Raw genomic sequence first — 24,389 nt, 5'->3', positions numbered from 1 at the left:
CCCCAATCATTCTATTATACCCAAGTAAGTGGAGATATCCCATTTAAGCACAGTTCTGTCTTATTGACTGAGGCTGGTACTCAGCAGCGAGGTCATTTTTCTACATATCCCTAGAAATTTTACAACAACGGTAACAAGTTTCTGGGACAAGGCATATAAGCCTTACGAGGCAAAAGATAAATGTAGTCCACGTGCTCAGAAAGCCAACTTGAATTGGCACGCACCAAAATGCACCAGCGTGTTGTTGGAAAAACATTTATTGCAATTCAGTGTCAAAAAAATCTTTACAAAAATATGCCACCGTCTGGTACAAACAACTATAAAAAAATCAATTCATCATGCAAGAAAAGTGTGCAAATAATTTATACAGGAGGGCTTAGCTCACACAATATTAAATAAACATTTTTTGTATGTAATTAGTCTAACCTCATACTTTTAGTTACAATGTTCAACCCCTTATAGCATTTTTTTATTGAAAGGAGTAAAGCTTCTCGACTTAGGACGTGGACTTGAATATACACCCCCTTTAGCCAGGGTTATTGGCACTTGGTAGAATAAAGCTAGTGCCAAGAGTTCGCAAGCATAGACTAGTACTTGGAGCCTTCTGTTTAACAGACTTGTACATCGTTAATTAAACAAACATTGCTATACTCAAAGACAGAAAAAGTCATGTTCAGACTCCAGAAGTAATGTTGTAGCAGATGGAGTTTTAAGAAGTTCAGAGATTTGGAGCAGCTATCCATTTTGGGACAAATGGAGCAGGACCTGAGTTTTGAGAGATTTCTCAGGAGGCTTTGTTTGCTGAGTTCAGAGACACTTTGAAAAATGTCCAGCAGACAAAGTCAGAAGTATCTGTGGTCCCTCGCTCTTTGCTGCCTCTTGGAATAATCCCTCTTTGCTTAGTGAAGATGAGGTTTAGCAGAGAGTGGGAGGGTCTGCACTGGGACAGAAGCTCACTGGATCTCATGCCAGGTGCCGGAAGATGGGGAGATGAGGGTATGGATTAAATGTACCTCTTAGTCTAAGAGAGGAAATACCTGCTTGGTTCCCAAGCTTGGTTTCAGAACCTCAGTTTCTAGAAAGCAAGCTGGCCGCTCAGCCGTTTTCTGTCTTAAGGGCCACTTTTGGAATTAAAATGCAAGTACCCAGGGAAAAGTAGATTTGTCAGAACATGCTGCTTACTTTATGGCGAGCAGGTTGTACTCACTAGAATGCTGTCCTCACAATAGAGTCAGAGGTTTGTAAAAATGTTAAGTGGCTCCAGGGAGAAATGTGAATTTCTCCATAGAGAACCAGGGGCTTAAAATATTTGGAAAAGATAATGGCCACATGCCTAACACTGGACTCTCATGCTTGCCTTCCACGGCAAAGGTGTTGAGAAGATTCAGGTCAGGTATCACGTGTCTCCAGACATAGCAAAAGATGCTGGGTAGGGGGCACAAAGTAAAGACCTCAGAAAGTCCCAGGTTTATACTCAGGTCTACCACTGAGTACCAGATGGGCTCAGACTTGTCCCCTGGATATTGTGGACCCACTACCTCATGCTGAAAGGCAGAAGGAATGCCAGACTCCACCATCTTTCACTTCCCTTCTAGCATTAAAGTCTGGGATAGGAGTTTCCTTCCTTTGGAAAACCACAGAGGGTTTACTCTTCTTAAAAATAAAAAAAATTAAAAAAATTAAAAAAAAAAAAAAGAGAAGAAAGCCTCTAGAGAAAACGTGGAGTTTAAAGGAGTTATGATCTTGTTTACTGAAGACATCAAGAGCCCAAGATATATCAAAGAGCCATGGCTTTGCGTTTGTCTAGAGGTTCAGGGTGTTTCTGAGGTCTGTTTAAACACTAATAGGATTTTAGGCCAGCATCCAGTCAGAAGGATGGTTCACAGACTCAGATAGTTGGAAACAGATAAAAACAAAAAACAAAAAAAAAAACCCCAGATGTCCACATAGAATACGTTTGATATAGTTTAGTTAAAAAAAATTCACACATAAAATTACAGTTTAAAAAAAATCACACAAAATAGAGTGCATAGCAAAACATTATTGCCCTATAGCCTGGCAGAAAAATATAAACTCAGGTGCATATTTTATGATAAACATTGTATTGAGTGCTACAAATGATACATTGTTGAACATGCCTTGAAATGATTGACCTTGTGAATCACTCCACTTGCTTAGACAAATGATACTCTAAGCCCCCTCCCTTCTCCCACATAGAAAACAACAGAAAAACAGAGCCTCTGTTAATCGTAGGCTCCTTATGAGCAAAGTTTTTGAATCCACGGAGAATCATGGTGGTAACACAGTACACAACTTGTTACCAAGTCATGTCCTCAAGGAAGGCCCACTGTTGCTGAGTGTTCTGCAATGTCAACCCAGCGCATCTCAAGTATCTCCTCCCAGCCACTTCAATATAAAATTGATCATTACTGAACAAATGTCATCTCATACCCGATGCCCTGGGGATGTTTTTCACTTTGTATTTTATGCCACTTACCCTCCCACGCCACTGATCTGTCTCCTCAGAGTAATAGCATTAATAATGCAACCTGGCTTAAGATGTCATTGGACCTTCTTCCGGATCTTGCTATGAAGTGAGCACTCACATATTCTTTCCCCAAACATTGTGCCTTACTCTTAAGAGACTCTAGGCTCACTGCTCATACACCTTTATGTTGGACCAGCTCATCATACAGAACATCCCTGTGGACTTCCTCACACTGCCCTGGACACACTCCTTCTTTCTCTGGAAGTCCGCATTACTTCATAGTCGACATCAATTTCAAATTCTACATCACAGGGTTGGGGTCGGGGGTAGTAGGTAGGTACAGCAAAGAGAGGAGAGCTTTCTATTTCTTCCAGCAATTTCCATCGTCCTGTCCCTCTGGCTTTTAGACCAGTAGTTTGGAAGACAGGGATTCTTTGTGTGTTTTGTTTTGTTTTGAGGTTAGGTTGTCCCGAGAGGGTTTGCCAATAGAAATTCTCTAGATGATTGGTACCCAGGGAACAAGTATTTTCTTTTTCACTCACTTTACTTACATGGGAGGCTCTGACCATGCTTAACAGCTGCCATGTGGTGCCAACACAGATGCCCTGCACCCACTTTGTTCTTCTCCAATGCCTTCATACAAACCACAACATCAAAGATAGGCCATTTCTATTCCTTCCCCTGTCCCTCTCCACCTACCATTTCCTTTCTTATTCTCCTCTCCCAATGAAAGAGAACCAAGAGCGTTGGTTTCTTTTCTCCCTTAAAATTTTTCCTTGACTCTGCTTCACACCACCTCCAAAAATGCCAACAGAGATGGGGAGAGCCCAGAGGCACCATCAAGGTAAACATCTCAGAAAACCATAACCCCACCGCTTGGCAGTAGGAGTCATCCTGCACAGATGTGCCTTGCTGCCTGGCATAGGATGTGCAATCGTGGGCATTGCACAAAGTCCAGATGAGACTGGTTTGGCAATTTTGTGCTGACAGTCGAAAGCAGGCAACATTTCCGGGACTGTAAACCTGAGGGTACCCAGGAGTTTCCACCTCCCTGATCAGCATGAAGGGGCAGAGGTCATGAGTTGATGGGCAGATGTGGAAGGCCATGGATGCCTAAACCTAAAAATGTCAGAGCTAAAGGTTCCAGCATCTAGAGCAACAATTAACCCAGCTCTGCCCCACATCTTTAAGGAAGCTGAGACATTTGAGGGCACGTCTCTGAATTATAGAAGTGCCAGCTTTTTATTCCCCACTTAGGCCCTGCATCCTCAATGTGACTCTGACTCAGGGGGGAAGGGGAAGCAAAAATCCCATCAGGTAATACAGGGGTTCCTAAAGCTCAACCTTACCCAACAAAATCTTATTCTTTAATATTTGTCACAGTGGGGAGAATTTAAATTCAATTTAATTTTTTCTTCTGTCAGGGGTGATGAGGAAAGGAAATGTGGAGACATGCTGGGGTGTAGACACAGGCATTGCAAAGTGAGGGGACTAATGGTTGACTTCTCTTTGGGATGCTGAGTCGTGGACTGTGCACTGACGGATGGGCATGAAGGGACTTCGCATCACCGGCCGGTCCCTTGCCTCGTTTCTGTACGTGCTTAACCATCTCTCCCCTCATCTGGTCACCCCAAGGTTCAATCCCTAAGGATACCCTGTTCTTCAATGTGAATGTGAGCAGGTTTCCTATCTCTGCTTCACCTATGCGCCAAGGCCATGCAGAGTGGCAACTTTATTTGCGTGAGAGGAAAAAAAAAAAAGCATGAAGCAAATACAACGGCCAAGATATGTACATTGTTGTAGAAAAGCAAAGTTCTATAAAAAGTAAAAAAAAACCAAACATCCCCTACCCCATCCCAGGAATATTTGACAATGAACTCATTAAGTCCTGAGATTCCCTTTCCTCTACACAGCTACCTGCTGATATTTGCCTCGCAAGATCCCCAGGGGTATGTAGCAAGTGTAGGATGAACTCACAGTACTTCTGTTCCCTGTGATTGGAACTCCAGGCTTTCTCTTGTCATCCTTGCAAGAAGTGCTAGCTTAGGTTGACTGAATTTTGATGTTGGGCAAAAAGAAAACAAAGCCCCTCAACTCATCCCCTGTCATGAGGAACAGCAGCTGGAAACACGTTTAACTGATATGTAAAACCTGTTTTACAAGCTTTTATCAGCACTCCGGCTCCGACCAGTCCACAGATATGCTTATCCGAGAAGATATTCCAGGAAGCCCAGACAAACCAAGAAGTTAAACAGGAATAGAAAGTCTTCACAGCTATTGGGTGACTAATTCTATCTCTTCTGCGGTAGGACTTCCTCTGGGACTGTTTTTAATTGGCCTTATGTTGCCCTGAATGAGCTACAGCACGAAAGGGAAAGAGGCATACGCGCTGTGCGGCTGTTCTAGAAAAGAGGCAACTCTGAAGTTCTTATTCGCCTAAAAAGGAAGTCTCAGGCATGATGAGGATTGCCTCCAGTATCCCTTTCCTATTGAAACCACTTTCAGGTGATGAAAAACCAAGAAAAACAGACACTGCCTACTGGACAATGCGCTTTGTCAGAGAGGGCATTGCATACTTTCCGAGGTAGACTATTGTGTGATATATTTGCAAGATAAGGCCTTGTGCCCACACGGGTTAAGATGGGTGGTGCTTCCTTTGCCTTTTTAAAACAAACCCCCCAAAATCGAAACCAAAGCGCGGGGACTTCTCATATATAATGAAGTTTTCTTCTTCTCTTCCTTTCTTTAAGCAAAATTTCACATTGTAAACAGAGAGTGTTCTATCTTGTATTCGAGTTCTGCCCTTTTCTTCCACATCCCTAGGGAACTACAAAGGCATTTCAGTGAACGTCAAGGAAATTCCATTTTCACCGATGACACTGAATTCCTGCCCTTATAGTCTTGCCGGCAAATAGGGAAAAAATTTATTTACAGTATTTCTGATTTTCCATACCAATTCTAATGAGAAGTCCATAGTCTTAAATTCCCAGCCAGCAACTGCATCTCTCCCCTTCCAACATCCTCTCAGTGACTTATCTCAGAAGTTTTGAGCCAGCATTTCAAATGTACACTATTTACAAATGAAGTGTCCAAACTCTGTATTCCCAAGAATCCAATCAGCCGGGGAACCCGTCTGAAGTGTCGTCATGTGCTGGGATTCAGAACTTGAACAAGTTGATAAAGTCCTGGGGTGAAAGGGAAACGGAGCAGCTTTCTGGGTTATTGGCTGTGCACGGGTGGTCAGTGCCCTGGAAAGGAACATCATGGGTAGGTTTAGGTTCTCAGAAGCATCCTGCTGGCTTGTTAGCACCGTGAGTCATTTCCCAACCTCAAAGCAACATTCCTCTGTCAAGAATGCCGTGAGTTATGCAAAACTAGAGAGCTGTGTGTGTGTGTGTGTATGCCTATGCCCAAAGAGATGGGAGAATTTGCAGGTGGGTGGGATGCATAAAAAATATATATATATACACACATAAAATATACATACATAAATATAAAAAAAATATATATGTAAGGGGGTGGAGGAAATGAATGTCTTTGAAAGTTTTTTTCCCCAGGCACTGACTCAGTTTCCCTACACCTTCAGCTGGGGGCTGCAGAGGGGAAGAGCAGGAAAGGAGTAGGAAAGGCTTTGGCAGTGCTGCTGGCTCCTAGGGATTGGGCTGGGGGTCTGTGGCAGCCACTGGAGACACATACCTTCCAGGAGAGAATGTGACAGTGTCTGCAAAGCTGAAGGGTGTCTCCATACTGCTCTTTCCGTGGGTAACATCGCACAAGTTTAAAATACATCTTCTTCCAATCCAGCTGTCCTTTGTCTGACAAAATTAATCGCTTGCGGATCTAAATTGCAAACAAATACAGATAGTTGCAGAAGAGTTCATCAAGAACATGGCTTGTGGTTTTCTGGTTCTGAAAAGTTCTGTTCTCACCCTCCTTCCCCCTTTTTCATCTGTGTCCTGCAATTTCCAGGGAAAAAATAGCCAAGATATAAAGAGGGAACTTCTAAGCTCTACCCAGTTAAACGGTAGCTTTTACCAGTCTTTAAAAGAAACAGGTGGATGGTGACATCTTACTAGTGACCTCTACTAAATTATATTTGGATGGTCCTTTAAAGTTTAGGTAATCTCCATAAACACCTTCAATCTTTTCTTAGCTGTAGACTTGAGTGATTATTTCCCGGGAAATGCGGTGACTCCTTGGCATAGTGCCCCTAATCTAGATCTAAATATTAGTGGCTTCATGAACAGAACTTGTTGAACTCACACGTCTATATAAAGAAGTTGGGGAAAAAAAAATCTGAGGCAGCACGAGGAGGGGAAACAGGACTCCTCGGGTGTCAGAAGGCCCCAGTTCAAATTCAGATTCAAGGTCGGTTTCTTCACCTCGAGAGCCATTCCCCTAGTTTGGACAGTCACTTAGCCACCTGTGGTCTGAGCCCCCTCATCTGTTTAAAGTGAGCATAATGATACCTACTCCACCCCGGGTCATTAGACTAAAATGAAATAATATCTGTAAAAGTATATCAGCTGTAAAATATCATGAAAATAAGTGACTTTTTGTAAGTTACTTTGTTATAGAAAAGGAGGATTGATGCCACTTTAGGAACTTTTAAAAAATGTTTCTTTTTGAGAGAGAGAGAGAGAGAGAGAGAGAGAGAGACAGAGAGAGAGAGAGAGAGAGAGAGAGAGAGAGAATGAATGCAGGGGAGGGGCAGAGAGAGAGAGGGAGAGAGAGAATCCTAAGCAGTGCAGAGCCTGAAGCCGGGCTCTATCCCACGAACTGTGACATCAGGACATGAGCCCAAATCAAGAGTCAGATGCTTAACTGACTGAGCCACCCAGGCGCCCCCTTTAAGAACTGTTTAAAGCAAATTGCAAAGTGTGCATATAGGTTAAAAATGTAAGTTGGTGGGGGAGCCTGAGTGGCTCAGTCGGTTCAGCATCCGACTTCGGGTCAGGTCATGATCTCGCGGTTCGTGGGTTCGAGCCCTGCATTGGGCTCTGTGCTGACGGCTCAGAGCCTAGAGCCTGCTTCAGATTCTGTCTCTCTCTCTCTCTCTCTCTCTGCCCCTCCTCTGCTCGCATGTTGTCTCCATCTCAAAAATAAACATTAAAAAAAAATGTAAGTTTTTTTTTTTTTTCTCATCAAAATCACCTTAAGGGAAACCCTCACATATGTTATTTAGAAACTCCCTGTACTGTTGCTTTCCAGTTGGCCAAGAAGCCCTGGAGGGTGGGCACCCATGCCTAAAGTGCGAGAAGAATGCCAAGGACGTCTGAGGGTGGGGGACAGAGAAGGGAGAGAAGGAAGGACTGCCCGCTGGGCCCCCTGACCTGCCGCTCAGAGAAGTGGTATTGGCAGAGCTTTTTCCACAGCAGACGGTCCTCACTGAGCACGTGCAGGTCAGGAGCCACCTGGCCCAGGCTGACCAGGTCCCGCCCATCACTCAGCCTCTGCATGATGTTCAGTTGTAAGCATAAAGGCAGGTCGGTGAAGGTGAGGCCCTTGAAGGCAGGCTGTGGGGAGAAGGATGATGTTAAGTTGTGGGTTGCAGGGCGGGAGGGCAGCGGATCACCAGGTGACACCCTCCAGGGATGCAGCTGTCCCCTCGTCCTCTACCCTCGAGTTGGTTTTTTGATCAGAGATTAGAAGCAGCAATTCTCCCCGCTTTAAATGCAGAAATGCCCTAAATGCAGGACCCGTGGCCGAGACCCACAGGAACAGCCCTGAACAGCTCGAGCTGAATGGTGCCAGAGGGATCTTCCTGAGATTGACAAAGCTTTATACTTTTAACGATCCTCTGAACAGCACAGCACACGTTCGATTCTGGTGCTCCACTCAATTCACTCCGCTACGAGATTCGCTACCTTCTTAAAGGGCAGGGTGCCTGGGACAGGGCGCCACCTGCCCCTGCCGCCTGAGTTGGCTCTGTCACTGCCCCTCCTGACAACCCATCTCTAAGCGGGCTTTCTCACCTGTGCCCAAACATGCTGCCTGTGGGCCCCTGCTCTCCCCAGGCCTCTCTGCCCATCCCAATTACTTTCCCTCAGATCCAGCGTCTACTTGTTTCCTCCGAAAGGCCTTTTCTGCGTTTGTGACTACCCCAGCCCTCTTTCACTGCATCTTCCTGGAACTCCCATGGTCTCTCTCGGGTACTTTTGGAACCAGCGCCTTTTTGTTATGTAAGGCATTTTCCCAAAGAAAGCTTAATGGAACGTTCCTGCTGAAGGTAAGCTCCACGGGGGCCGGATTTTTTGTCTTTTGTCATTGCTGTCTCCTTTGTGCCTAGCATAGAGTGGCACCCAATAAGGACCTGAGGGATGAACAAAACCTTAATAATTAAGGAGGTAAAAAAAACAAAAAACAGCAACAAAAAGACCTTGTGCCTGGGTGTATGTGCACATGCATGTGCGCTTTGGGACTAACTTGTCCAGAACCTTCTGACCTAAGTGACACCATCCATTCCATCCATTAGAGCATCTCTCTTCAAACCTAGGGCTCCATGGGACATTTAAAAAACTCTTTGTGGATAATAATACACAGGCTATTAATCAGAAACCTCTACTATAAGCCTGAACTTTAATTTTGTATTTACTGTTTAATTTTACATTTATTGTTTAAATTTTGATGGGCTTATGTTATCCCATCTATACTTTGAACCTTAAAGGGGAGGGCGGGGACTAATTTCATATCCCTTGCAGACTAGCCCAGCACAAACCACCTCTTTTGAGGGCCTGCTGTGGCCTGGTACTGGAGTTGGAATGGGTTCCTTAGGCTGGCAAGATACTCAGAAACATAAGCAAATAATTATAGAGCAGTATGTTAAGTGCTGACCAGGAAGTAAGCACAGAGTGCTCTGGGAACAGTCTGTATGGAGGAGGTCCTCAGTAGTATTTGCTGATATGTCTTGAACAGCATCTGGATGCTGCCATTTGGATATAAAGTCAGCACAAATCATCCAAAATTGTGGTTCTTTGTCCTTCTCACGCTAGACCTGGGTGTGCTCTTGATTTTGGACTATGGACATTTTTAGCTCAGTGCTCTGTCACATCTGGTGGTGGTGGGGGGGGCGCGTTCAAGGGAAAAAAATAGAGGATGAAGAAGCCCTTCCTTAGCTCAGGGAAAACTATCTTGTCAAAGGGTATTGAGTCCCCTCCTCAAATTTTTAGGGAACTACTCTGTTTGAGGGACATCAAAGCCCCCCCCCCCCGCCGCCCAGGAGTCCAGGGGGTATGCAGTCTTATTGACTCCCACCTGTGTCCCTTGCCAAGCAGGAGAGATGTGTAGAGGGAAGGTGGGAAGTGGCAGGGGGCCTTGGGAAGTTGGACTGTGGAGAAGAATGGCAGGTGACATGGGAGATACACCGAATGGACAAGCAGATCTGGATCCCAGGTGTCCTTGGGAACTCTGGGTCTCAGTTTCCCCATGTCCAAAATGAATGAGCTTAGAAGACTCTGAAGATCCCTTCCAGCTCCGACAATCTCCGATGTGGATCGGCTTCAGCCTCTTAACTCATCAGAAATGTCTATGACTTGACAATTTAAATTGTTCAGGCTGCTGGGCTGAACTTTCAATTGTTTGCAAAATTCAGGACTTTGCCGGGCTGCTGAAGGCTCTAGACCTATTTGTCGTTTATCATCTGCTGGTGATCATGTGAGCTAATAAAACTGCCATGAAATTTTCTTTTTGTTTCCAGCACTTCAAAGCATCTACTTTTTTGGTTAAAACTCCCAGGCCAATTATTACATGAACTCCTATTAAAGTCCACTTGGCAGAGTTCACTCTCAAATTTTCAAACCTGAACTTTTCCAAAATATTTGCCCAGACCCCATGCTGAGCCCTTACTCCTGATAAATGGTTAACTGCTTATATGCCTTCTTCTTTTTGAATGTAAATATATAAGAAAAATAAGTCACTCTTGCTCTTCCAGTCAAGCATTTGGCTAAAATCCTTTTAGGGGTGCCTGGGTGGTTCAGTCGGTTAAGCATTTGACTTCGGCTCAGGTCATGATCTCGCGGTTGGTGGGTTTGAGCCCCACATAGGGTTCTGTGCTGACAGCTCAGAGCCTGGAGCCTGCTTCAGATTCTGTCTCCCTCTCTCTCTGCCCCTCCCCCACCCATGCTTGCTCATGCACACCCTCTCTCTCTCTCTTTCTCTCTCTCTCTCTCTCTGAAAAATAAACAAACATTGGGAAAAAAAAATCCTTTTATGGATTCTCTATATCCTCTACCTGCTCCCAAACCCTGCCTTGCCCACAGCACTCTGTGGCTCTATTTGATTTTTCTCCCCTCCAAACCAGTTCTCTTTTTTTTTTTTCCTTCATCCTTTATCCTATTAATTATTTTTGCCAAACAACATTGGCTCCATGTAATTAGAGATGAAATTTTGAAGGGAAACGAGATTATATGCCGGGAAGATAGTGCTAGGACTTTGGCAAATAGAAAGCAATTAGTGCGAATGTCACCTTAACGTTTTTGTGTGATAACATACTTCTCTTTGGTCCAAACTGTTAAAAAGTTGGCTTTAAAATACAGTCCACGCTGAAGTAATGAAGTCCCTTCTCTCTTTCTTTCCTCCGGAGAGTTGGGCATTTGTGTGACAAGCTCTTTAGGGCTCCATGGGTTCCCATCACTGCTCTCAAAATCACTGGCTCAGAGCAAGGAGGGCTGGGAAGGAGGGCAGAGGGGAGCAGAGAGTATGGGTAGAGGCGCGGTCTCTGTAGCCAGGCCTGAGGGTCAGTCCCCATACTGCGACATCTGATCTGTATCAAGGCACCAGCCAGCTATTCTTAACTACGCAGTCTAATTTTTCTCATTTATAAAATGAGGAAAAGCATATCTTATAGTGTTGCCAGGCAGGGTGGAAGAGATAATGCACAGAAGTACTTAGCCCAGTGCCCAGTGAAAATGAGCTATCGTAAAGACCCCTACTTACAATTATTAATTAATACAATATGAAAGACTTGGAAGAAAGCCGGCCGCAGAGTGAGCCGTTAGTAATAATAAGAGCTGACACATTTAAAGACTTACTACATGTCAGGCACTGTTCCAAGTACTTTCTATAGGTTATTAAATCCTACACTAGGGCTAGGAGATCAGTATTACTGCCTTTATTTTCCAAACGGGGCCCGGAGATGCTGACTAACTCACCCCAAATTCTGCAATTGGTAAATGTTTATCATCATCCCTAACCCAGGGCAGTATTTTCCATCTATATTCCCCCAAACACTGCACGAGTTATTTCAGGCAGGTGGTGGGGGACTTCCCTTCAATTGTTCATCCATTCGTCTCAGATTTACTGACTGCCTTCTGCTCTGAGCAAGGAAGAGGGAACAGAGAGGGAGCAAGATGGTGGGGTCTTTCCCTGCGGTGCTCAGAAGCCAGTGGATGGAGGCAGGGAAGTGGAACCAGGCAGGAGATAATTTCACATAGCAATAACCACTCTGAAGAAGGTGAGGGGAGAGTGGTTTCCGTCGATCGGATGGTCTGGGGAGGCGGGACCAAGCTTGGAAGGGGCAGGGAATAGCTTGGCCTGGCTGTAGTGCCAGGAGCAGAGGGGCGAGTGAGATGAACTTCCGTGTCTGATCTGTCCTGCACAGGATTGCGCTGGATTTAAAAGGTTGCGAAAAGCTGGATCATGGAATAAATAGTTGGAAGAAAGCTGGATTGAAAAGAAGTTTGGAAATCTCTGACATTAAGAAAGCTTTGCCGTGTGAGGAATAGAGAATCCCAGTTTTGGCCTAAGTCCCTGGGCTTCTCTGGTCCCCACTCCCCTCTCACTCCATGAAGGGTTAGAGTAACTACAATGGCTACCTTCCAGTGTCCATGGGTCAATTAAGGGGGTGGTTCTAGGTAAGTAAGCCCATGGGGCTCCTGTGGTGTTGACAGAGGGAACAGAGGCAAGCTCTAGGCAAGTGTGATCATCTAAACAGTGTCCCAAATTCCCCTAGGAGAAGATGCCCTTGAGACAAATGGGACTTGCTCATTTAGATCACTGGCTGGGTAATTCTCTCCTGGGCTTAGACCAAAAAAAAAAAAAAAAAAAAAAAAAAAAAAAAAGTATTAACTCTAGGCTACACAGAATACCAGAAATCAGGTAGAAGGTGTAAGTGAATTTTCTGGGAGAGATAAGCTGGGAATCTGGGTCACAAGTTCACGTTGTCAAACTATGCCCATACCTGAGAGAAGGGATTGGGGTAAATTATTGGAATAAACTAGGTAAAGGTTCAGAATGTACTCTCTTAAAATAGTCAAATAATTGAGATAGCTTTTGAAAGATTATCTGGGCTTGAGCTCTGCTGTGTGTGTGTGTGTGTGTGTGTGTGTAAGTGCGGGAGTTGTAGCCTACGTGACTAAGGAAGTCACATAATTCTGAGGCTTCTAATTATTCCCCTTGTTTCAGGGTTTGAGAAACTAAGTCTTAGAGAGGGTGTTAACAGCAAAGTCAAGGATGCTACATTTTGAAAACTTTGTTAGTAAAGTAATTATTTAAAAGAGGTCAAACAGGTTTTTTTCATGCTACTGTCTCGAGAGATGGGGCGGACCCAAACTTTATCAGCTTGGGTCCCGGAACCACTTAGAACAGTGCGGTGGGTGATTAGATACGGGAGTCTAGCGCTATGTGAGCGGTCTAAGTATGCCTGTCCATTAGCGAGCGTTAGAGATTACAGCAGTGTCTTTCTCACATTTTTGTGTGCCTTCGTCCTGCTGCTCACTATTAAGAAGACAAGAGCTGGGGGCCAAATTATGTTGTAAAAGTCAAAAGACACTACTTATAGTAGTTTCGTTGTAATATTGGGGTTTTTTTTTTTTTTTTTTTTTTTTGCTTTGAGTGAGAATTACTCTTCTCTTTCCTACATGTATGTTCACAGTCTTTAACCAAAGGCTTCCTTGTCATAATTATTCATTGGAACTAGAATTTTCAAAAGTTGGCACCAGTTTTCCAAGCCACTGCCATTGTAGCTCTATCATATCCAAGGCAGCATTCCTAGAGCTATAAGGGACAGGTTTTTTAGGAGGAAATGGGCAAAGAGGAGAGATTCCTCCCGCCCCCCACCCCAGATCGAAGTCTCTAGTTTTCCTACCATGTTTCAGTTCCCACACTATGATCCTGTTTTGCCAAGTTCTTCTGCTTCCCTCTCCTGGGAAGTTCTAGCCCGCTCCCAGCACCCAAGTAGAAAGCATCAGATTAGAATAGTTGAGACTCTTCCACCACCACCATGGATTTAAAGTCCTGCCTCGCCGTGGAGGATCCGACTAACGTCTTTACTGCCAGAAGGAAGCCGGGGCGCTGCCGCTTACCCTGGTGATTTGGATATTGTTCAGCTGCTGCTGCCAGTGGAGAATGGTCTCCATCCGGTACACCCACATGTTGATGTTCCCGACCAGCACAGACTTGCCGACTCTCTGGACCAGCGTACATAAGGACGTGTAGAGGGTCTGGAGTAGTTCCCTTATTAGCCTGATATTTTGCTGGTCTTCGAGGACTGGAGTGGGGGCGGGGGGGGGGGTGCGGGTAGAAAAAAGTATTAACAGTTGTGATACTGGAAACACTGTATATTTTATAAGTGGGCCTTTCTTCTCGATTCTGCTCATGTTACGTGGGTACTGCCTCCGGGGATGTGGTTTTCTTTCTCACTGTTATTTATTCTACACTTGGCCAAGCTTCTACACTTGAGGTTACTGGGTAGAGTTTCCATTATCTAGGTCCTTCTTTGTTCTCTTCTCCCTAGTTTTCGACAAAGACTCTTTCTCCCTTCACAGTTTTGCCAGCACCAATGGCTCACCTGATTTGAAGGCAGTTTCTTTTGCCCAGCAGTGACATCCTGCCCAGCAAGTGGTCACTCGTCAGGAATGTGAGTTCCGATCCTGTCTGGCTGAGTCTTTGTGTGATTATGGATAAATTACTCTTTCTTATGGGCCTCAGTTTCCCTCTGTGTACAACGACTCAGATGAGCCAAAGATCTAAAGTTTCTTTTAGATCAAATAGTCTATGAGTCTATTCTGCTTCGTATATAGCTCAATTTTCTAGGAATTTAGAATCCAGAGGGCTTGGTTAGCCAAGGTTGGGATGTGTGCCCACATTGAGAAGTTTGAGAGGCTTATAGCAGGGCAAATGGATACTCCTAATAAGAGGATGGGAGGGTGATAGTGTCTCCCCTTTTCACAAGTGACCCTCCTTTCTGAACTGGAATTTGGCAGAAGTGCATCTGGAGTCATTCACTTCCATCCACTCACTCTTCCTTAAATCTAATGACAGGTCCACTCTATCAGAAAACCCATCTGCCCATCCCCATCTCTATAAAAAGGGGTGAGGGTGAGAGAGAGAGAGAGAGAGAGAGAGCGAGAGAGAGCGCTCACCTTTCAGTACCACTTTTTCCAAAATGTTCATGAAGTTCTTTTGGGCGATGCCACTCAAGGATGTGAGCTGTGACTTTGCTATCAGTTCCAACAGCTGTGGATAAAAATAGAAGTTGCCAGGCTTAGAACACAGAGACATTTTTCTCCTCTAATCTTTGCTTTCGGGTCACATGACACGTAGAGACAGATCGACAGGGAGAGATAGATGGCAGGCGGGCCCACAGTGCAATAAAAAGCAGATGCTCAAAGTGAAAGACAAATGGGGGGTAATTCAAAACCCAGGAATCAGGCTGAATATTTAATTGCTTTTGTTTTCTTTTCAATATAAAGAGTCTTGCTTCAGCCAGGGTGAATTCATTCTGCCTGTCCTACTTCAGCAAGTGAAGCTGAGGAACTCTAAAGGGAACAAAACTTCCAATGACCTGCAAATGTTGTAGTCGTACACAATCACTCCCAGCAAGAATTTTTCTACCCCTACTTGAACTTCTTCCCCACCGGCACCAACTACTCTCAAGGCACATTAAACCTCATGGTCAGTAAGATGCACACTTTCCAAGGAAGGGGAGATTCTTATCCAGAAGTCTCCTGCTCCTGCAGCATTCAGTAAAAATGTCTGTTAATTAGAATCTTCCATTGCACTTAAATTCCTGTGGAAAGAGGCCAATCACAGGAAAAGAGAGGAATTCAGGGTTGTATCGTATATCTACATATTTCTGCTTAGAGGCTAGGATCCTTATAGCTCCTAACCTTGGGTTCAATTTTTGATTTGAACACCTATTAGCCCTGTGGCTATGGGCAAGTTACTAAATTTCTTGGTGCCCTGGTTTCATCATCTGTACTAATAATACTCAGAGTTGTCAAGATTGTTGAGAGCTTTGAATGAGGGAATGCCCATAAAGCACAGTGCCTGGCACAAATTAGGTGGAAAATAGAGGTTGGTGTTTATTGAAAGACTGTGTCCCAATCCCACGACCCCCATTATTGCCAAACACAAAGAAATGAAGGTAATAATTTAAGTTGGTGCGTCCCTAGTCTGGTCTTTCTTTGGTAGCAAAATTCTTTACAGATGTGGCAATATTTTTAAAAAATCTATTAAAAATTCTATTGTTAAAAAAACGAAACTGAAGACTGGAAGGGCATCTTAGAGATCATGTAGTTCAACCAACTTAACAGATGAACAAAGTGAGGCTCAAGAGACTATCAATTTACTGAGAGCAAGGAGAGGACTCAGCAGAGACCTCAACACACTTGATGCTTTCACGGAGTTATCGAACAAAAGAAGTTGATGTAAAATGAAAATAATCTCCCCAGAGCCCAGCAGGCCCCCAACGCACTCACCTTAGACTTAGAACCAAGACCCCTCTTTGACATTAAACCTTGAATTTCTGCTCCTAGGAAACTTTTCAAGAGCGTTTCATCTCCTGGCTAGGCCCCAGCCCAACTTCACTTTGGGTCAATAAACATCGAGTGTGACACTGTTGGAAGCGTTGGAATCAAGGCTGAGGGAACTAGCAAAGTGACATTCTAAGAAGCAGGCTGCAGAGGAGAACCGAAACTTCTGGATCAAAGCCCTAGGCAATTGAAAGAACCTCTGCTTCCAAGACATTTGTTTAAAACTTCTGTCCTCCCAGAGCCCTTTTGGAGCCTGTCAAACCACATACAGACTTTTAATTTCCTGAACATAATTTTACTTTTAAGTAAAACAAAGCAAAACAAAAAAACCACCCCAAAACCTTTTCCTGCCCGGCTTCTGTATCTCTCACACATGCAGGGAGAAGGAGGTGAGGCAAGGCGGAGGCTGGTTTGTTAAGATTAGTGCTGCTGATCCAAAGATGGAAGTAGGAGCTGATCCAGTGCCCACTGAGAGAGGCGAGAAGTCAGTACATCCGTAGAGGCCACATCCATGGGTGGTGACCACACCCGATGACCTCTGCTTGTCTGGTTCAGCTCTGTCACCAACCAGCACGTGATAGTCAAGAGAGGAGTGACAAATGGCACCAAGGGACCGGCCAGACCTTGCATTTATCTCCCTGACCAACAACAACCAGATTGAGAAGGCCAGCCCGATGGTCTATTAATACACTGTGCCTCACATGACCAGCATAAAGCAAGATGAAAGAAAACAAAAGCCTTGAGTGGCTCTCGGAACGGCAGTTGGCTGTGCACTGTGACTCATCGTGTGGTGGAATGGGGGAGGGCGGGCGGAGCTCTGCCTGAAATCCATCCAAAACCCAGATTCCACGTGACTACCATCTCTTGAGGGTGTCAGTTTTAATCTTGTCTAAAAACACACCAATCACACGGAGAAGGCAACTCGCAAGGCTATGACTATGCATCTGAGGGAAAACAAAAAGCCCTTTGGTCGGATTGAGATGATGTTTGACTAAGGAAGAAGAGTAATACGGCAGCGAAAATTCCTCCATCGACATCAGGATGACATGTCAACTACGCTATGTTTAACCTGATCTCAAGAAAAAGTCCCTCTTTTCACTGCCAGGCAGTTGTGGGGTCAGGAGAAAAAACCCTGCAATAGGAGCACACCCAGCTTCTCTAGCTGGGTGACCTCTACAACTGCCTTTCGTTAGCAAGTATTTTCTGAGTGCCCACTCTGTCCTAGCATTGTGGCAGGTGACGTGGATATGACAGTAGGGTCACATGATAGCTAGACGCATGGAGTTTACTGTCTAGCCTGTGGCATAGGTCATTTAACCTCTCAGAGCCCCATTTTCTTCATTTCTAAAATGGCAATGAAAAGACTACCTACTTTACAGGGTTGTTATAAGAGTTAAAGAGATAAATGTGTAAAAACCCATTCTAAATACCAAATTCAAGGCATTATTACTATTATAAAATATTATTTCTTCCTATTCCAGACCCCAATCTTTTAGTGAAGTTTACAGCTGATATCAGGGTTTAGCAAACTTTCTGTAAGGGGCCAGAGAGTAAATATTTTGGGCTTTGTGGGCTATAGGCTCTTTGTCACAACTACTCTGTTTAGCAGTTATAGTGCAAAAGCAGCCTTAGGCAACATGTAAATGAATAGATGTGGCTGTGTTCCAATAAAACTTTATTTACCAAAACAGGTGGGGGGCCAGATTTGGTCCTTGGGCCATAGTTTACCAACTTTACTTCGTGCCTCAGTTTCCCCATCTGTAAACTATGCATAATAATAGTACCAACTTCGGAGTTGCAATGAAGATTGTGTTCATAAAGCATTCAGAATAGTATCTGATACAAAGAATATACTCAAATTGTTATTAGTTTTTATCATAATACAGAGAATATCACTAGGTAAAATTAATGCCAGGGAGGGCATAGTGAATTAGTAAAGTACAGATGGTTTAAAGATCTTTAGAATCCTTGTATTTCAATTTTATGTATTGTCAACCAAATGCTTAAATGGTTTCAAATTTTAATATCACTTTCTGTCATTTTTATTATGTTTGTGATACATTTTAATAGCTCCCTATCTGTTGATGAATGTTAACGTTGATACGTTTTACGACTTACATAGTTGCATCTACTGTGAGGTCTTATTTTGCTAACGATAAATGGGGGTTTACTACACATCAGTGACTGCACTAAGCACCGCACATGTATGATCTCGCTTAGTCCTCAATGGTAACCTGAGGAGTTAGCCTCTCCATTTGAAAAAGAGGACACTGGCTCAGAGAAGTTAAGTCAAATACCTAAAGTCACACCAGCAGTAGTTAAGTGGTGGACTCTAACCAGATGTGTCTTAACAGAAAACATGTTAAGGACTTCAGCTTTTCAGGGTCGATCAAATTTGCCTCTACGGCCAAACTTTAAAACTAGTAGCAATATCACGTATTGCTATATTCTGGGAGACGGGGTCTGGAAATGCCGTATCAATATTACACTGTGACAGGTAATCCGCTTTTACTACTAAGGGAGAAATAATCCGCAGAAAGTGTTAACGACATGACTGGGATGGGGCCATTGCTTTGGGTAAACCACTTAGGTCTACTTTCCACATCAGCATAACACTGCAAGCCCCAAACCAGTAGGTAGTATGGTGTGGAGCTAGTGGTAAAGAGGACTTAAACTGATTAATTTTACTTCTGTGTTAAGAGAGCTGTGTGCCGAGGGGAGCAGGACTACATCTAGCAATTTCTTTACCAAGATGACTTAGCTGGCTGGATTCTTTGCCCCCAGCCACAAGAGAGCAAAGGAAAATGTTCTGTTTGGAAATGGCTCTTTCTTTTCGGCCGGGCAAATTTTAGCCCAGGTGCCAGTAATCTGTGCTGTGTTTAAGGAGAGGCAGGAGGGTAAGGAGGAGGAGGAAAAGGAGGAGCAAGACAGCTCTCAGGCCCCTCCTGAACTCCATGGTATCATTGCCGCGTGGGCAGTCTGGGTATCCGGAGTGATTTGCAGTGACTGGTTGTGCAGTGACAGGAATGGGCCTGGGCTACCAGAGGAAGGGATGGTGGTCACCGCATGCCGAAACCACATCCTGCCCTTCAACTTTGGCTCGTGCTCATTTTGGAGACGTCGAGTAGGGGAAAAATCTAGTTGCAAGCAATATCGTATAGCAAATCTTGGAGCGGTTACAACTGCAGTTTGAAGTGGCATGTGGAACATGACTGGGCAGGAGAGATATTCCCCTCCTATCTCACTTAACCGAAGAAAGGACAGGTTTCTTATCTCCTCTCACCTTCGGTTTGTCATAGCATTCATACTTAAAAAAATCAGCTTATGTCACTTCTCTGCTTGAAACCCTCAAACAGCTTCCCTTAGAAGAGGATCTAACCTCCTTTCCGTGACTGGCAAGGTCCTCCCTGATCTGGCCTGTGCCCCTCCTCCAACTTCATTCTGTTCTAGCCACAAGGGCCGTCTTTGGTTTCCTGAACAGGCTCAGCTCAGTCCCACCTCCCAGCCTTTGCCCTTGTCACGGCTTCACATGCTGGCTCTGAGCCACCCCTCAGGTCTCATTCAAATATCACCTGCTCAGGGAGGCCTTCTGTGACCATCCTCTATGGAAACCTCCCAGTCGCCATTTTTATCTTACTGTGGTTTCATTGTTCCATTTACACTCTCTGAAATGATCTTGTTTCCTTATTTGTTGACTGTCTAATTGGGATATGAACCTCAAGACTGCAGGGGTTGTTTTGTTTACCAATCACTCTATCCCCAGCCTGGCACGTTGTAGGCAGTCAACCAATATTTATTTTCTAACACATTTGTCTTTTAGAATCAATGAGCATTGTAGCTGCAAGGGACCTGGGAAAGAGTATGCCCAAATTCCTCCTCTTTAGATCAGGAGGCTCATGATGGTCAAATGACACAATCACGGTCAGTGCTAGAGCATCTTAACTGTTAGGCTGGAACTCATATGGGGTCTGGTCCCAGACGAATGCTTCAGGAGTAAATTACTTATAGTGCAAACAGATCACCCTTTCCAGGAAGGCAAGCAGCTGACATCTAGAGGAACGGTAAATAAACTGGGCTTCGGAAGCATCAACAGAAAGCAGTAGCTTCCCCGTGTGTTTGTTTCAGACCAAACCACACAGGGGTTAACAATAAGGCTGCTGCTGGAGCATACTCTGTCTTGCATAGGATATTGTTAAGAACATAACTGATCTCTAAATTCTTCCATCTCCTGTGACTATGGGCTCTGAAGTTTGAATTATAGGTGCGATTGAAAACATGCCTCAGGGTTATCAAAGGCAGGAAAGAAGCTTCAAGAAGCCCCTGCCATTTCTCACGTGTTCAATACCCAAGCTGGGTACCTATAGGAACATTATGTCTTTTGCAAGAAACCTTTGGTTACATCAGGCAGTGCCTCTGCTTGTACCGAGTGCCATGTACTTTCAAGACCCTTATTTATTCAGTGGATAACACAGATTAAAAACCTGGAAAGTTTTGTCCTGACTTTGAGCTTGAACACTGACAGGTTGGAAGAGAGAACATTGCAGCTACATTAATAATCTTCAGGCATGTCAAGATTGGGTAAATATTATTTGCAAGTGAAACATCTCTCTCTAACGGAGTGTTAAAATCCTAAGAAGGAGGGCCAAGTTTACACAAATTAATTGTATTCTCATCTGAGAGAAACTTGCCTGTCTTCTATCCATCCCAGATATTTTTGAACTTGTAATGGTGCCCCGCTCCCTGTTTGCATCAATTTGAGCAGCTCTGTTTGCTTCAATCATCCTGCTTTTAGATTGGGCTTCTCGTCTACCCTAGCACTCCTAACCTCTACCCTCTGATTTCATGAGGCTAGATGTCACATTGCCTGGGCCTCTGGTTGACCAGCACTCCCCTCCCATTCTTTCTCATCTGGTTTCTGCTCACAGCATTTATCCATGCAAAGCCTTCTTCTGCCTCAGCACCTAGCCAGCTCCTGGAAGGATTGGTTCTTCAGTCCTTCTTCAGCGATTCTACCTCTTCCAACAGGCTGTCTGTGGTGCCCGCCCCTCCTCCAGTCTCCTAGACAAGACCAAAACCCCGTCTGCCACTTCAGTAGTTGTACCTTGTCCCCCAAGTAGCCCAGAAGATCCTGATAAGCAGGGACCAGGTCTTCGTTGATTCTTGAGTGGTTATGGCAACACTAGGTAAATGTTATGGATTTCATTCAGAAATACCTATTTAGGAATTTGAAAGCATTCACCGGAGGCAGTCTTTGATCTATGGGGACCTAGCAGGGGGATGCTGTCACCTCCTTGCCTTTGGAGCTCCTCTGTCTGTGGACTGGAGGGGCCTTCGGATCCTAGCTCACAGTTCCTGAAAACAAACCTTACCCTCAACCAGAGCACTTGGAGTACAGTGTCCAATGCTCTCAGGAGCTTACCTCCTTGTATGGGAGAAAAGTCTGCTGAAATGGCATTTAAAACTCAGCTCACCTGTCCATTTTAGCATATTCCTCTGCATAATAAGCACCTGATAATGTAGAAACTAGACAGAATTTTTGTATATTTTTGTACATTTCTGGCCTATGGCGGGATAGGCTTAGATTCTGAGTTCTCAAAACAAATTTGATCTTGAGGTCTTCAAAGTGGGATAGGAAAGGAAATCTGGCAGAAAAAGCATAAAACATCAATCTCTCCATTTTATTTCATCTTTAATCTCTATTGTCTATTTCTATAATCTATTTGTGTGTTTTCTAATGCCTGTAATTAGGACCCTAAAGATGAGGATATTAATGGCAACAACTGATTCTCATCGAGTGCTTACCACATACCAGGTCCTGTTGGAAAGCACTTAAATTTAGTTTTAATTCCCTGAGCAACATGATGGGACAGATACCATTATTAGCACCTTTTATAGGGATGTGATTCACAGATGAATTTATGAATATACGTAAATTGAGAGTACGTACTTATGTTATTTGTTTAGGAGTCCATGGTCAAAAACACCACTGTTTTGGTCTCTTGGCCATTCCTCATTTTTTCAGGTGCCCCCCCCCTTCGATGGGTACCTTTCTACTTTTGAATGTATCCCATTACTTCTGTGGGTTATGTAGGCACCCCTATTTCTTCAGGTAGGTCCCCACTTCTGTGTGTGCTCCCCTGCTTCTGTTTGTGAGTGTTCCCTCTTCTGTGGGTACTCAGACATTACAGTATCTACTTGCCTCAATGCTTGTTAGGACTGAAAACCAGGAATTCTAAGCGGCACAGACTTTCTCCTGTAAGATCCCTGGCAGCCTAATCAGCATTCACTGAAGGACCCACCCTGTGCCCTCAAATGTTAATGCCCCACAGTAGATTCTCACAATTCCAACCATTTCTGTGAGTCATTTTCAAATAGGCTCACGGCTCTGTTCTTTTGACTCTGTGGCCATTGGGGTGGCTGGCCTTCCTCCCTCCAACCCACCTTCTCTCTCCCAACAGAAAAAGATACCACGGGTTTTAAGACCCAGGTGGCAGGGGCCACCCTCCATCAGAGGAAGGCGCCAAGTATGTGCAGTGCTAAATTAATCCAAGGTCACTGCGGCAGAGGAACCTAGCAAAGGAGCCAGGCTTCTCCTGCACATCACGACCCACCAACAGCATGCCCTTAATTGAAGGCATTGGGTTTGAATTTGAGTCATAGTGCCATATTTCAGTCTTTTGTTTGCCAAGCCGCCAGTCAACTTAAACTAAAACATGTTTTTGGAAAAGACTTTTAGGGGTTGTAGGAATGCAGTAACTTGCTGGAAACATTCAAATGGACTTAGGGTGGTAACGCAGGAAAAAATAACGTGCATTGGTTTAGGTTGTGATTTTCTTTTGGGCTGCAGAGGGATAGAGAGTGGGGTTGCAAGCTTTTGCTTGTCCTTTCTGATCTGCTAGCACAGATGGGCCAGTTCTCTCCAGTCAGGAGGTGGTCCTCAAGGTTCTCCAGAACCTTTCTGGTCTAGAGGTGGCATCTGCATCCCACAAAGAGAGCTGGAAGACCCAGTCAAAGGGCATCCTGGCATTAAAGCATGAAAACCCTTTCCTGCATGTGTGCCTTACTGTGTCTTGTTTAAAAACGCAATGTGTAAAATCCAGCATTTGGGCTTCCAATAGTTTTTTGAGCTGGTTCCCAAACTTAAAAACACAGGGGTCACCAAAGGGCAGATTTAAGTAGCAATGCATGGACACCACCTTCAGTTAATTAAATCATATGCCCAAGAGGTGGCCTTCTGTAGAGAAACCAGCTTTGCAGGTGATTCTAATGTGCAGCCAATTCAAATGAGAACCAGTGGGCCACAGCAGGCTTAGTTCAGACAGCTGTGAGTTGATGTGTGGTCTCCAAAACCCTCTCCCAGCTTACTGGAGACCCACTTTCACCATTGGCCTTTCTTTGCCCTAGCTGAGTTAGCACTCACCTCCTCATGGGGACCAAATTCCAGCCCTACCACCAGCCCAGCCCCTGGAATGCTCACCGACTTCCCAAGGGAGTTTCCAAAATGTGTTGGTCTTCAGGCATGGTGTAAACCAATTTTTAAAATGACCTTTCATAAATGGGTAAGTTGTTGCCTCTAAAGGTTTTAGATCATCCTTAAAAACCACAGTTAAAATTGTATTTAAGCCATTGGGTGTGTGTGTGTAGAGAAGGGGATGAAGGCAGCGAGTATAATCTGAAGCCTATTAAATAAGGTACAGATACTATATGAAAACCTTTCCTTCCCAGCTTATATTAAAAACTTTTGACTCCATAAATTCCACAGAACTTTTGTGCTTACAGACAAAAATTAGACAATTTTGAGATAGTGGTGTTGGCCACCTCTTTTATTCCCTCTGCGTTGTCTGTTTCTGAAGAGGGAAGCCAGCATGAACACATTTTGTAAAAAATGTACTTGGCTTTAGGGGCGCCTGGGTGGGTCAGTCGGTTAAGCGTCCAACTTTAGCCCAAGTCATGATCTTGTGGTTCGTGAATTCGAGCCCTACATTGGGCTCTGTGCTGATGTCTCAGAGCAGACCCTGGAGCCTGCTTCAGATTCTGTGTCTCCCTCTCTCTCTGCCCCTCCGCATTTGCACTTTGTCTCTCTCTCTCAAAAATAAACATAAAAACATTTTTTTTTTTAATGTACTTGGCTTTAAAGAGATTAAAGAACA

At 44.4% G+C, this 24,389-nt stretch overlaps 1 protein-coding gene across 1 annotated transcript in view; it reads right to left on the bottom strand.

Moving 5' to 3' along the window:
* Positions 1–239: 239 nt before the first annotated feature.
* The window catches only part of FBXO32 (F-box protein 32), a 35,600-nt gene continuing 11,450 nt past the window's right edge, over positions 240–24,389 (bottom strand). Inside the window, exons 5-9 of the mRNA XM_045453748.1 lie at positions 14,848–14,941; positions 13,789–13,973; positions 7,822–8,004; positions 6,185–6,328; positions 240–5,736 (exon numbers count right to left, since the gene is read on the bottom strand). Of these exons, the coding sequence (XP_045309704.1) occupies positions 5,647–5,736; positions 6,185–6,328; positions 7,822–8,004; positions 13,789–13,973; positions 14,848–14,941 (696 nt within the window). The 3' untranslated portion in view covers positions 240–5,646. The remainder of the gene's footprint in view (positions 5,737–6,184; positions 6,329–7,821; positions 8,005–13,788; positions 13,974–14,847; positions 14,942–24,389) is intronic.

This window comes from Leopardus geoffroyi, chromosome C3 (assembly GCF_018350155.1).
Source record: "Leopardus geoffroyi isolate Oge1 chromosome C3, O.geoffroyi_Oge1_pat1.0, whole genome shotgun sequence".
Lineage (NCBI taxonomy): Eukaryota > Metazoa > Chordata > Mammalia > Carnivora > Felidae > Leopardus > Leopardus geoffroyi.
This window is presented reverse-complemented; position numbering and strand designations above follow the sequence as displayed.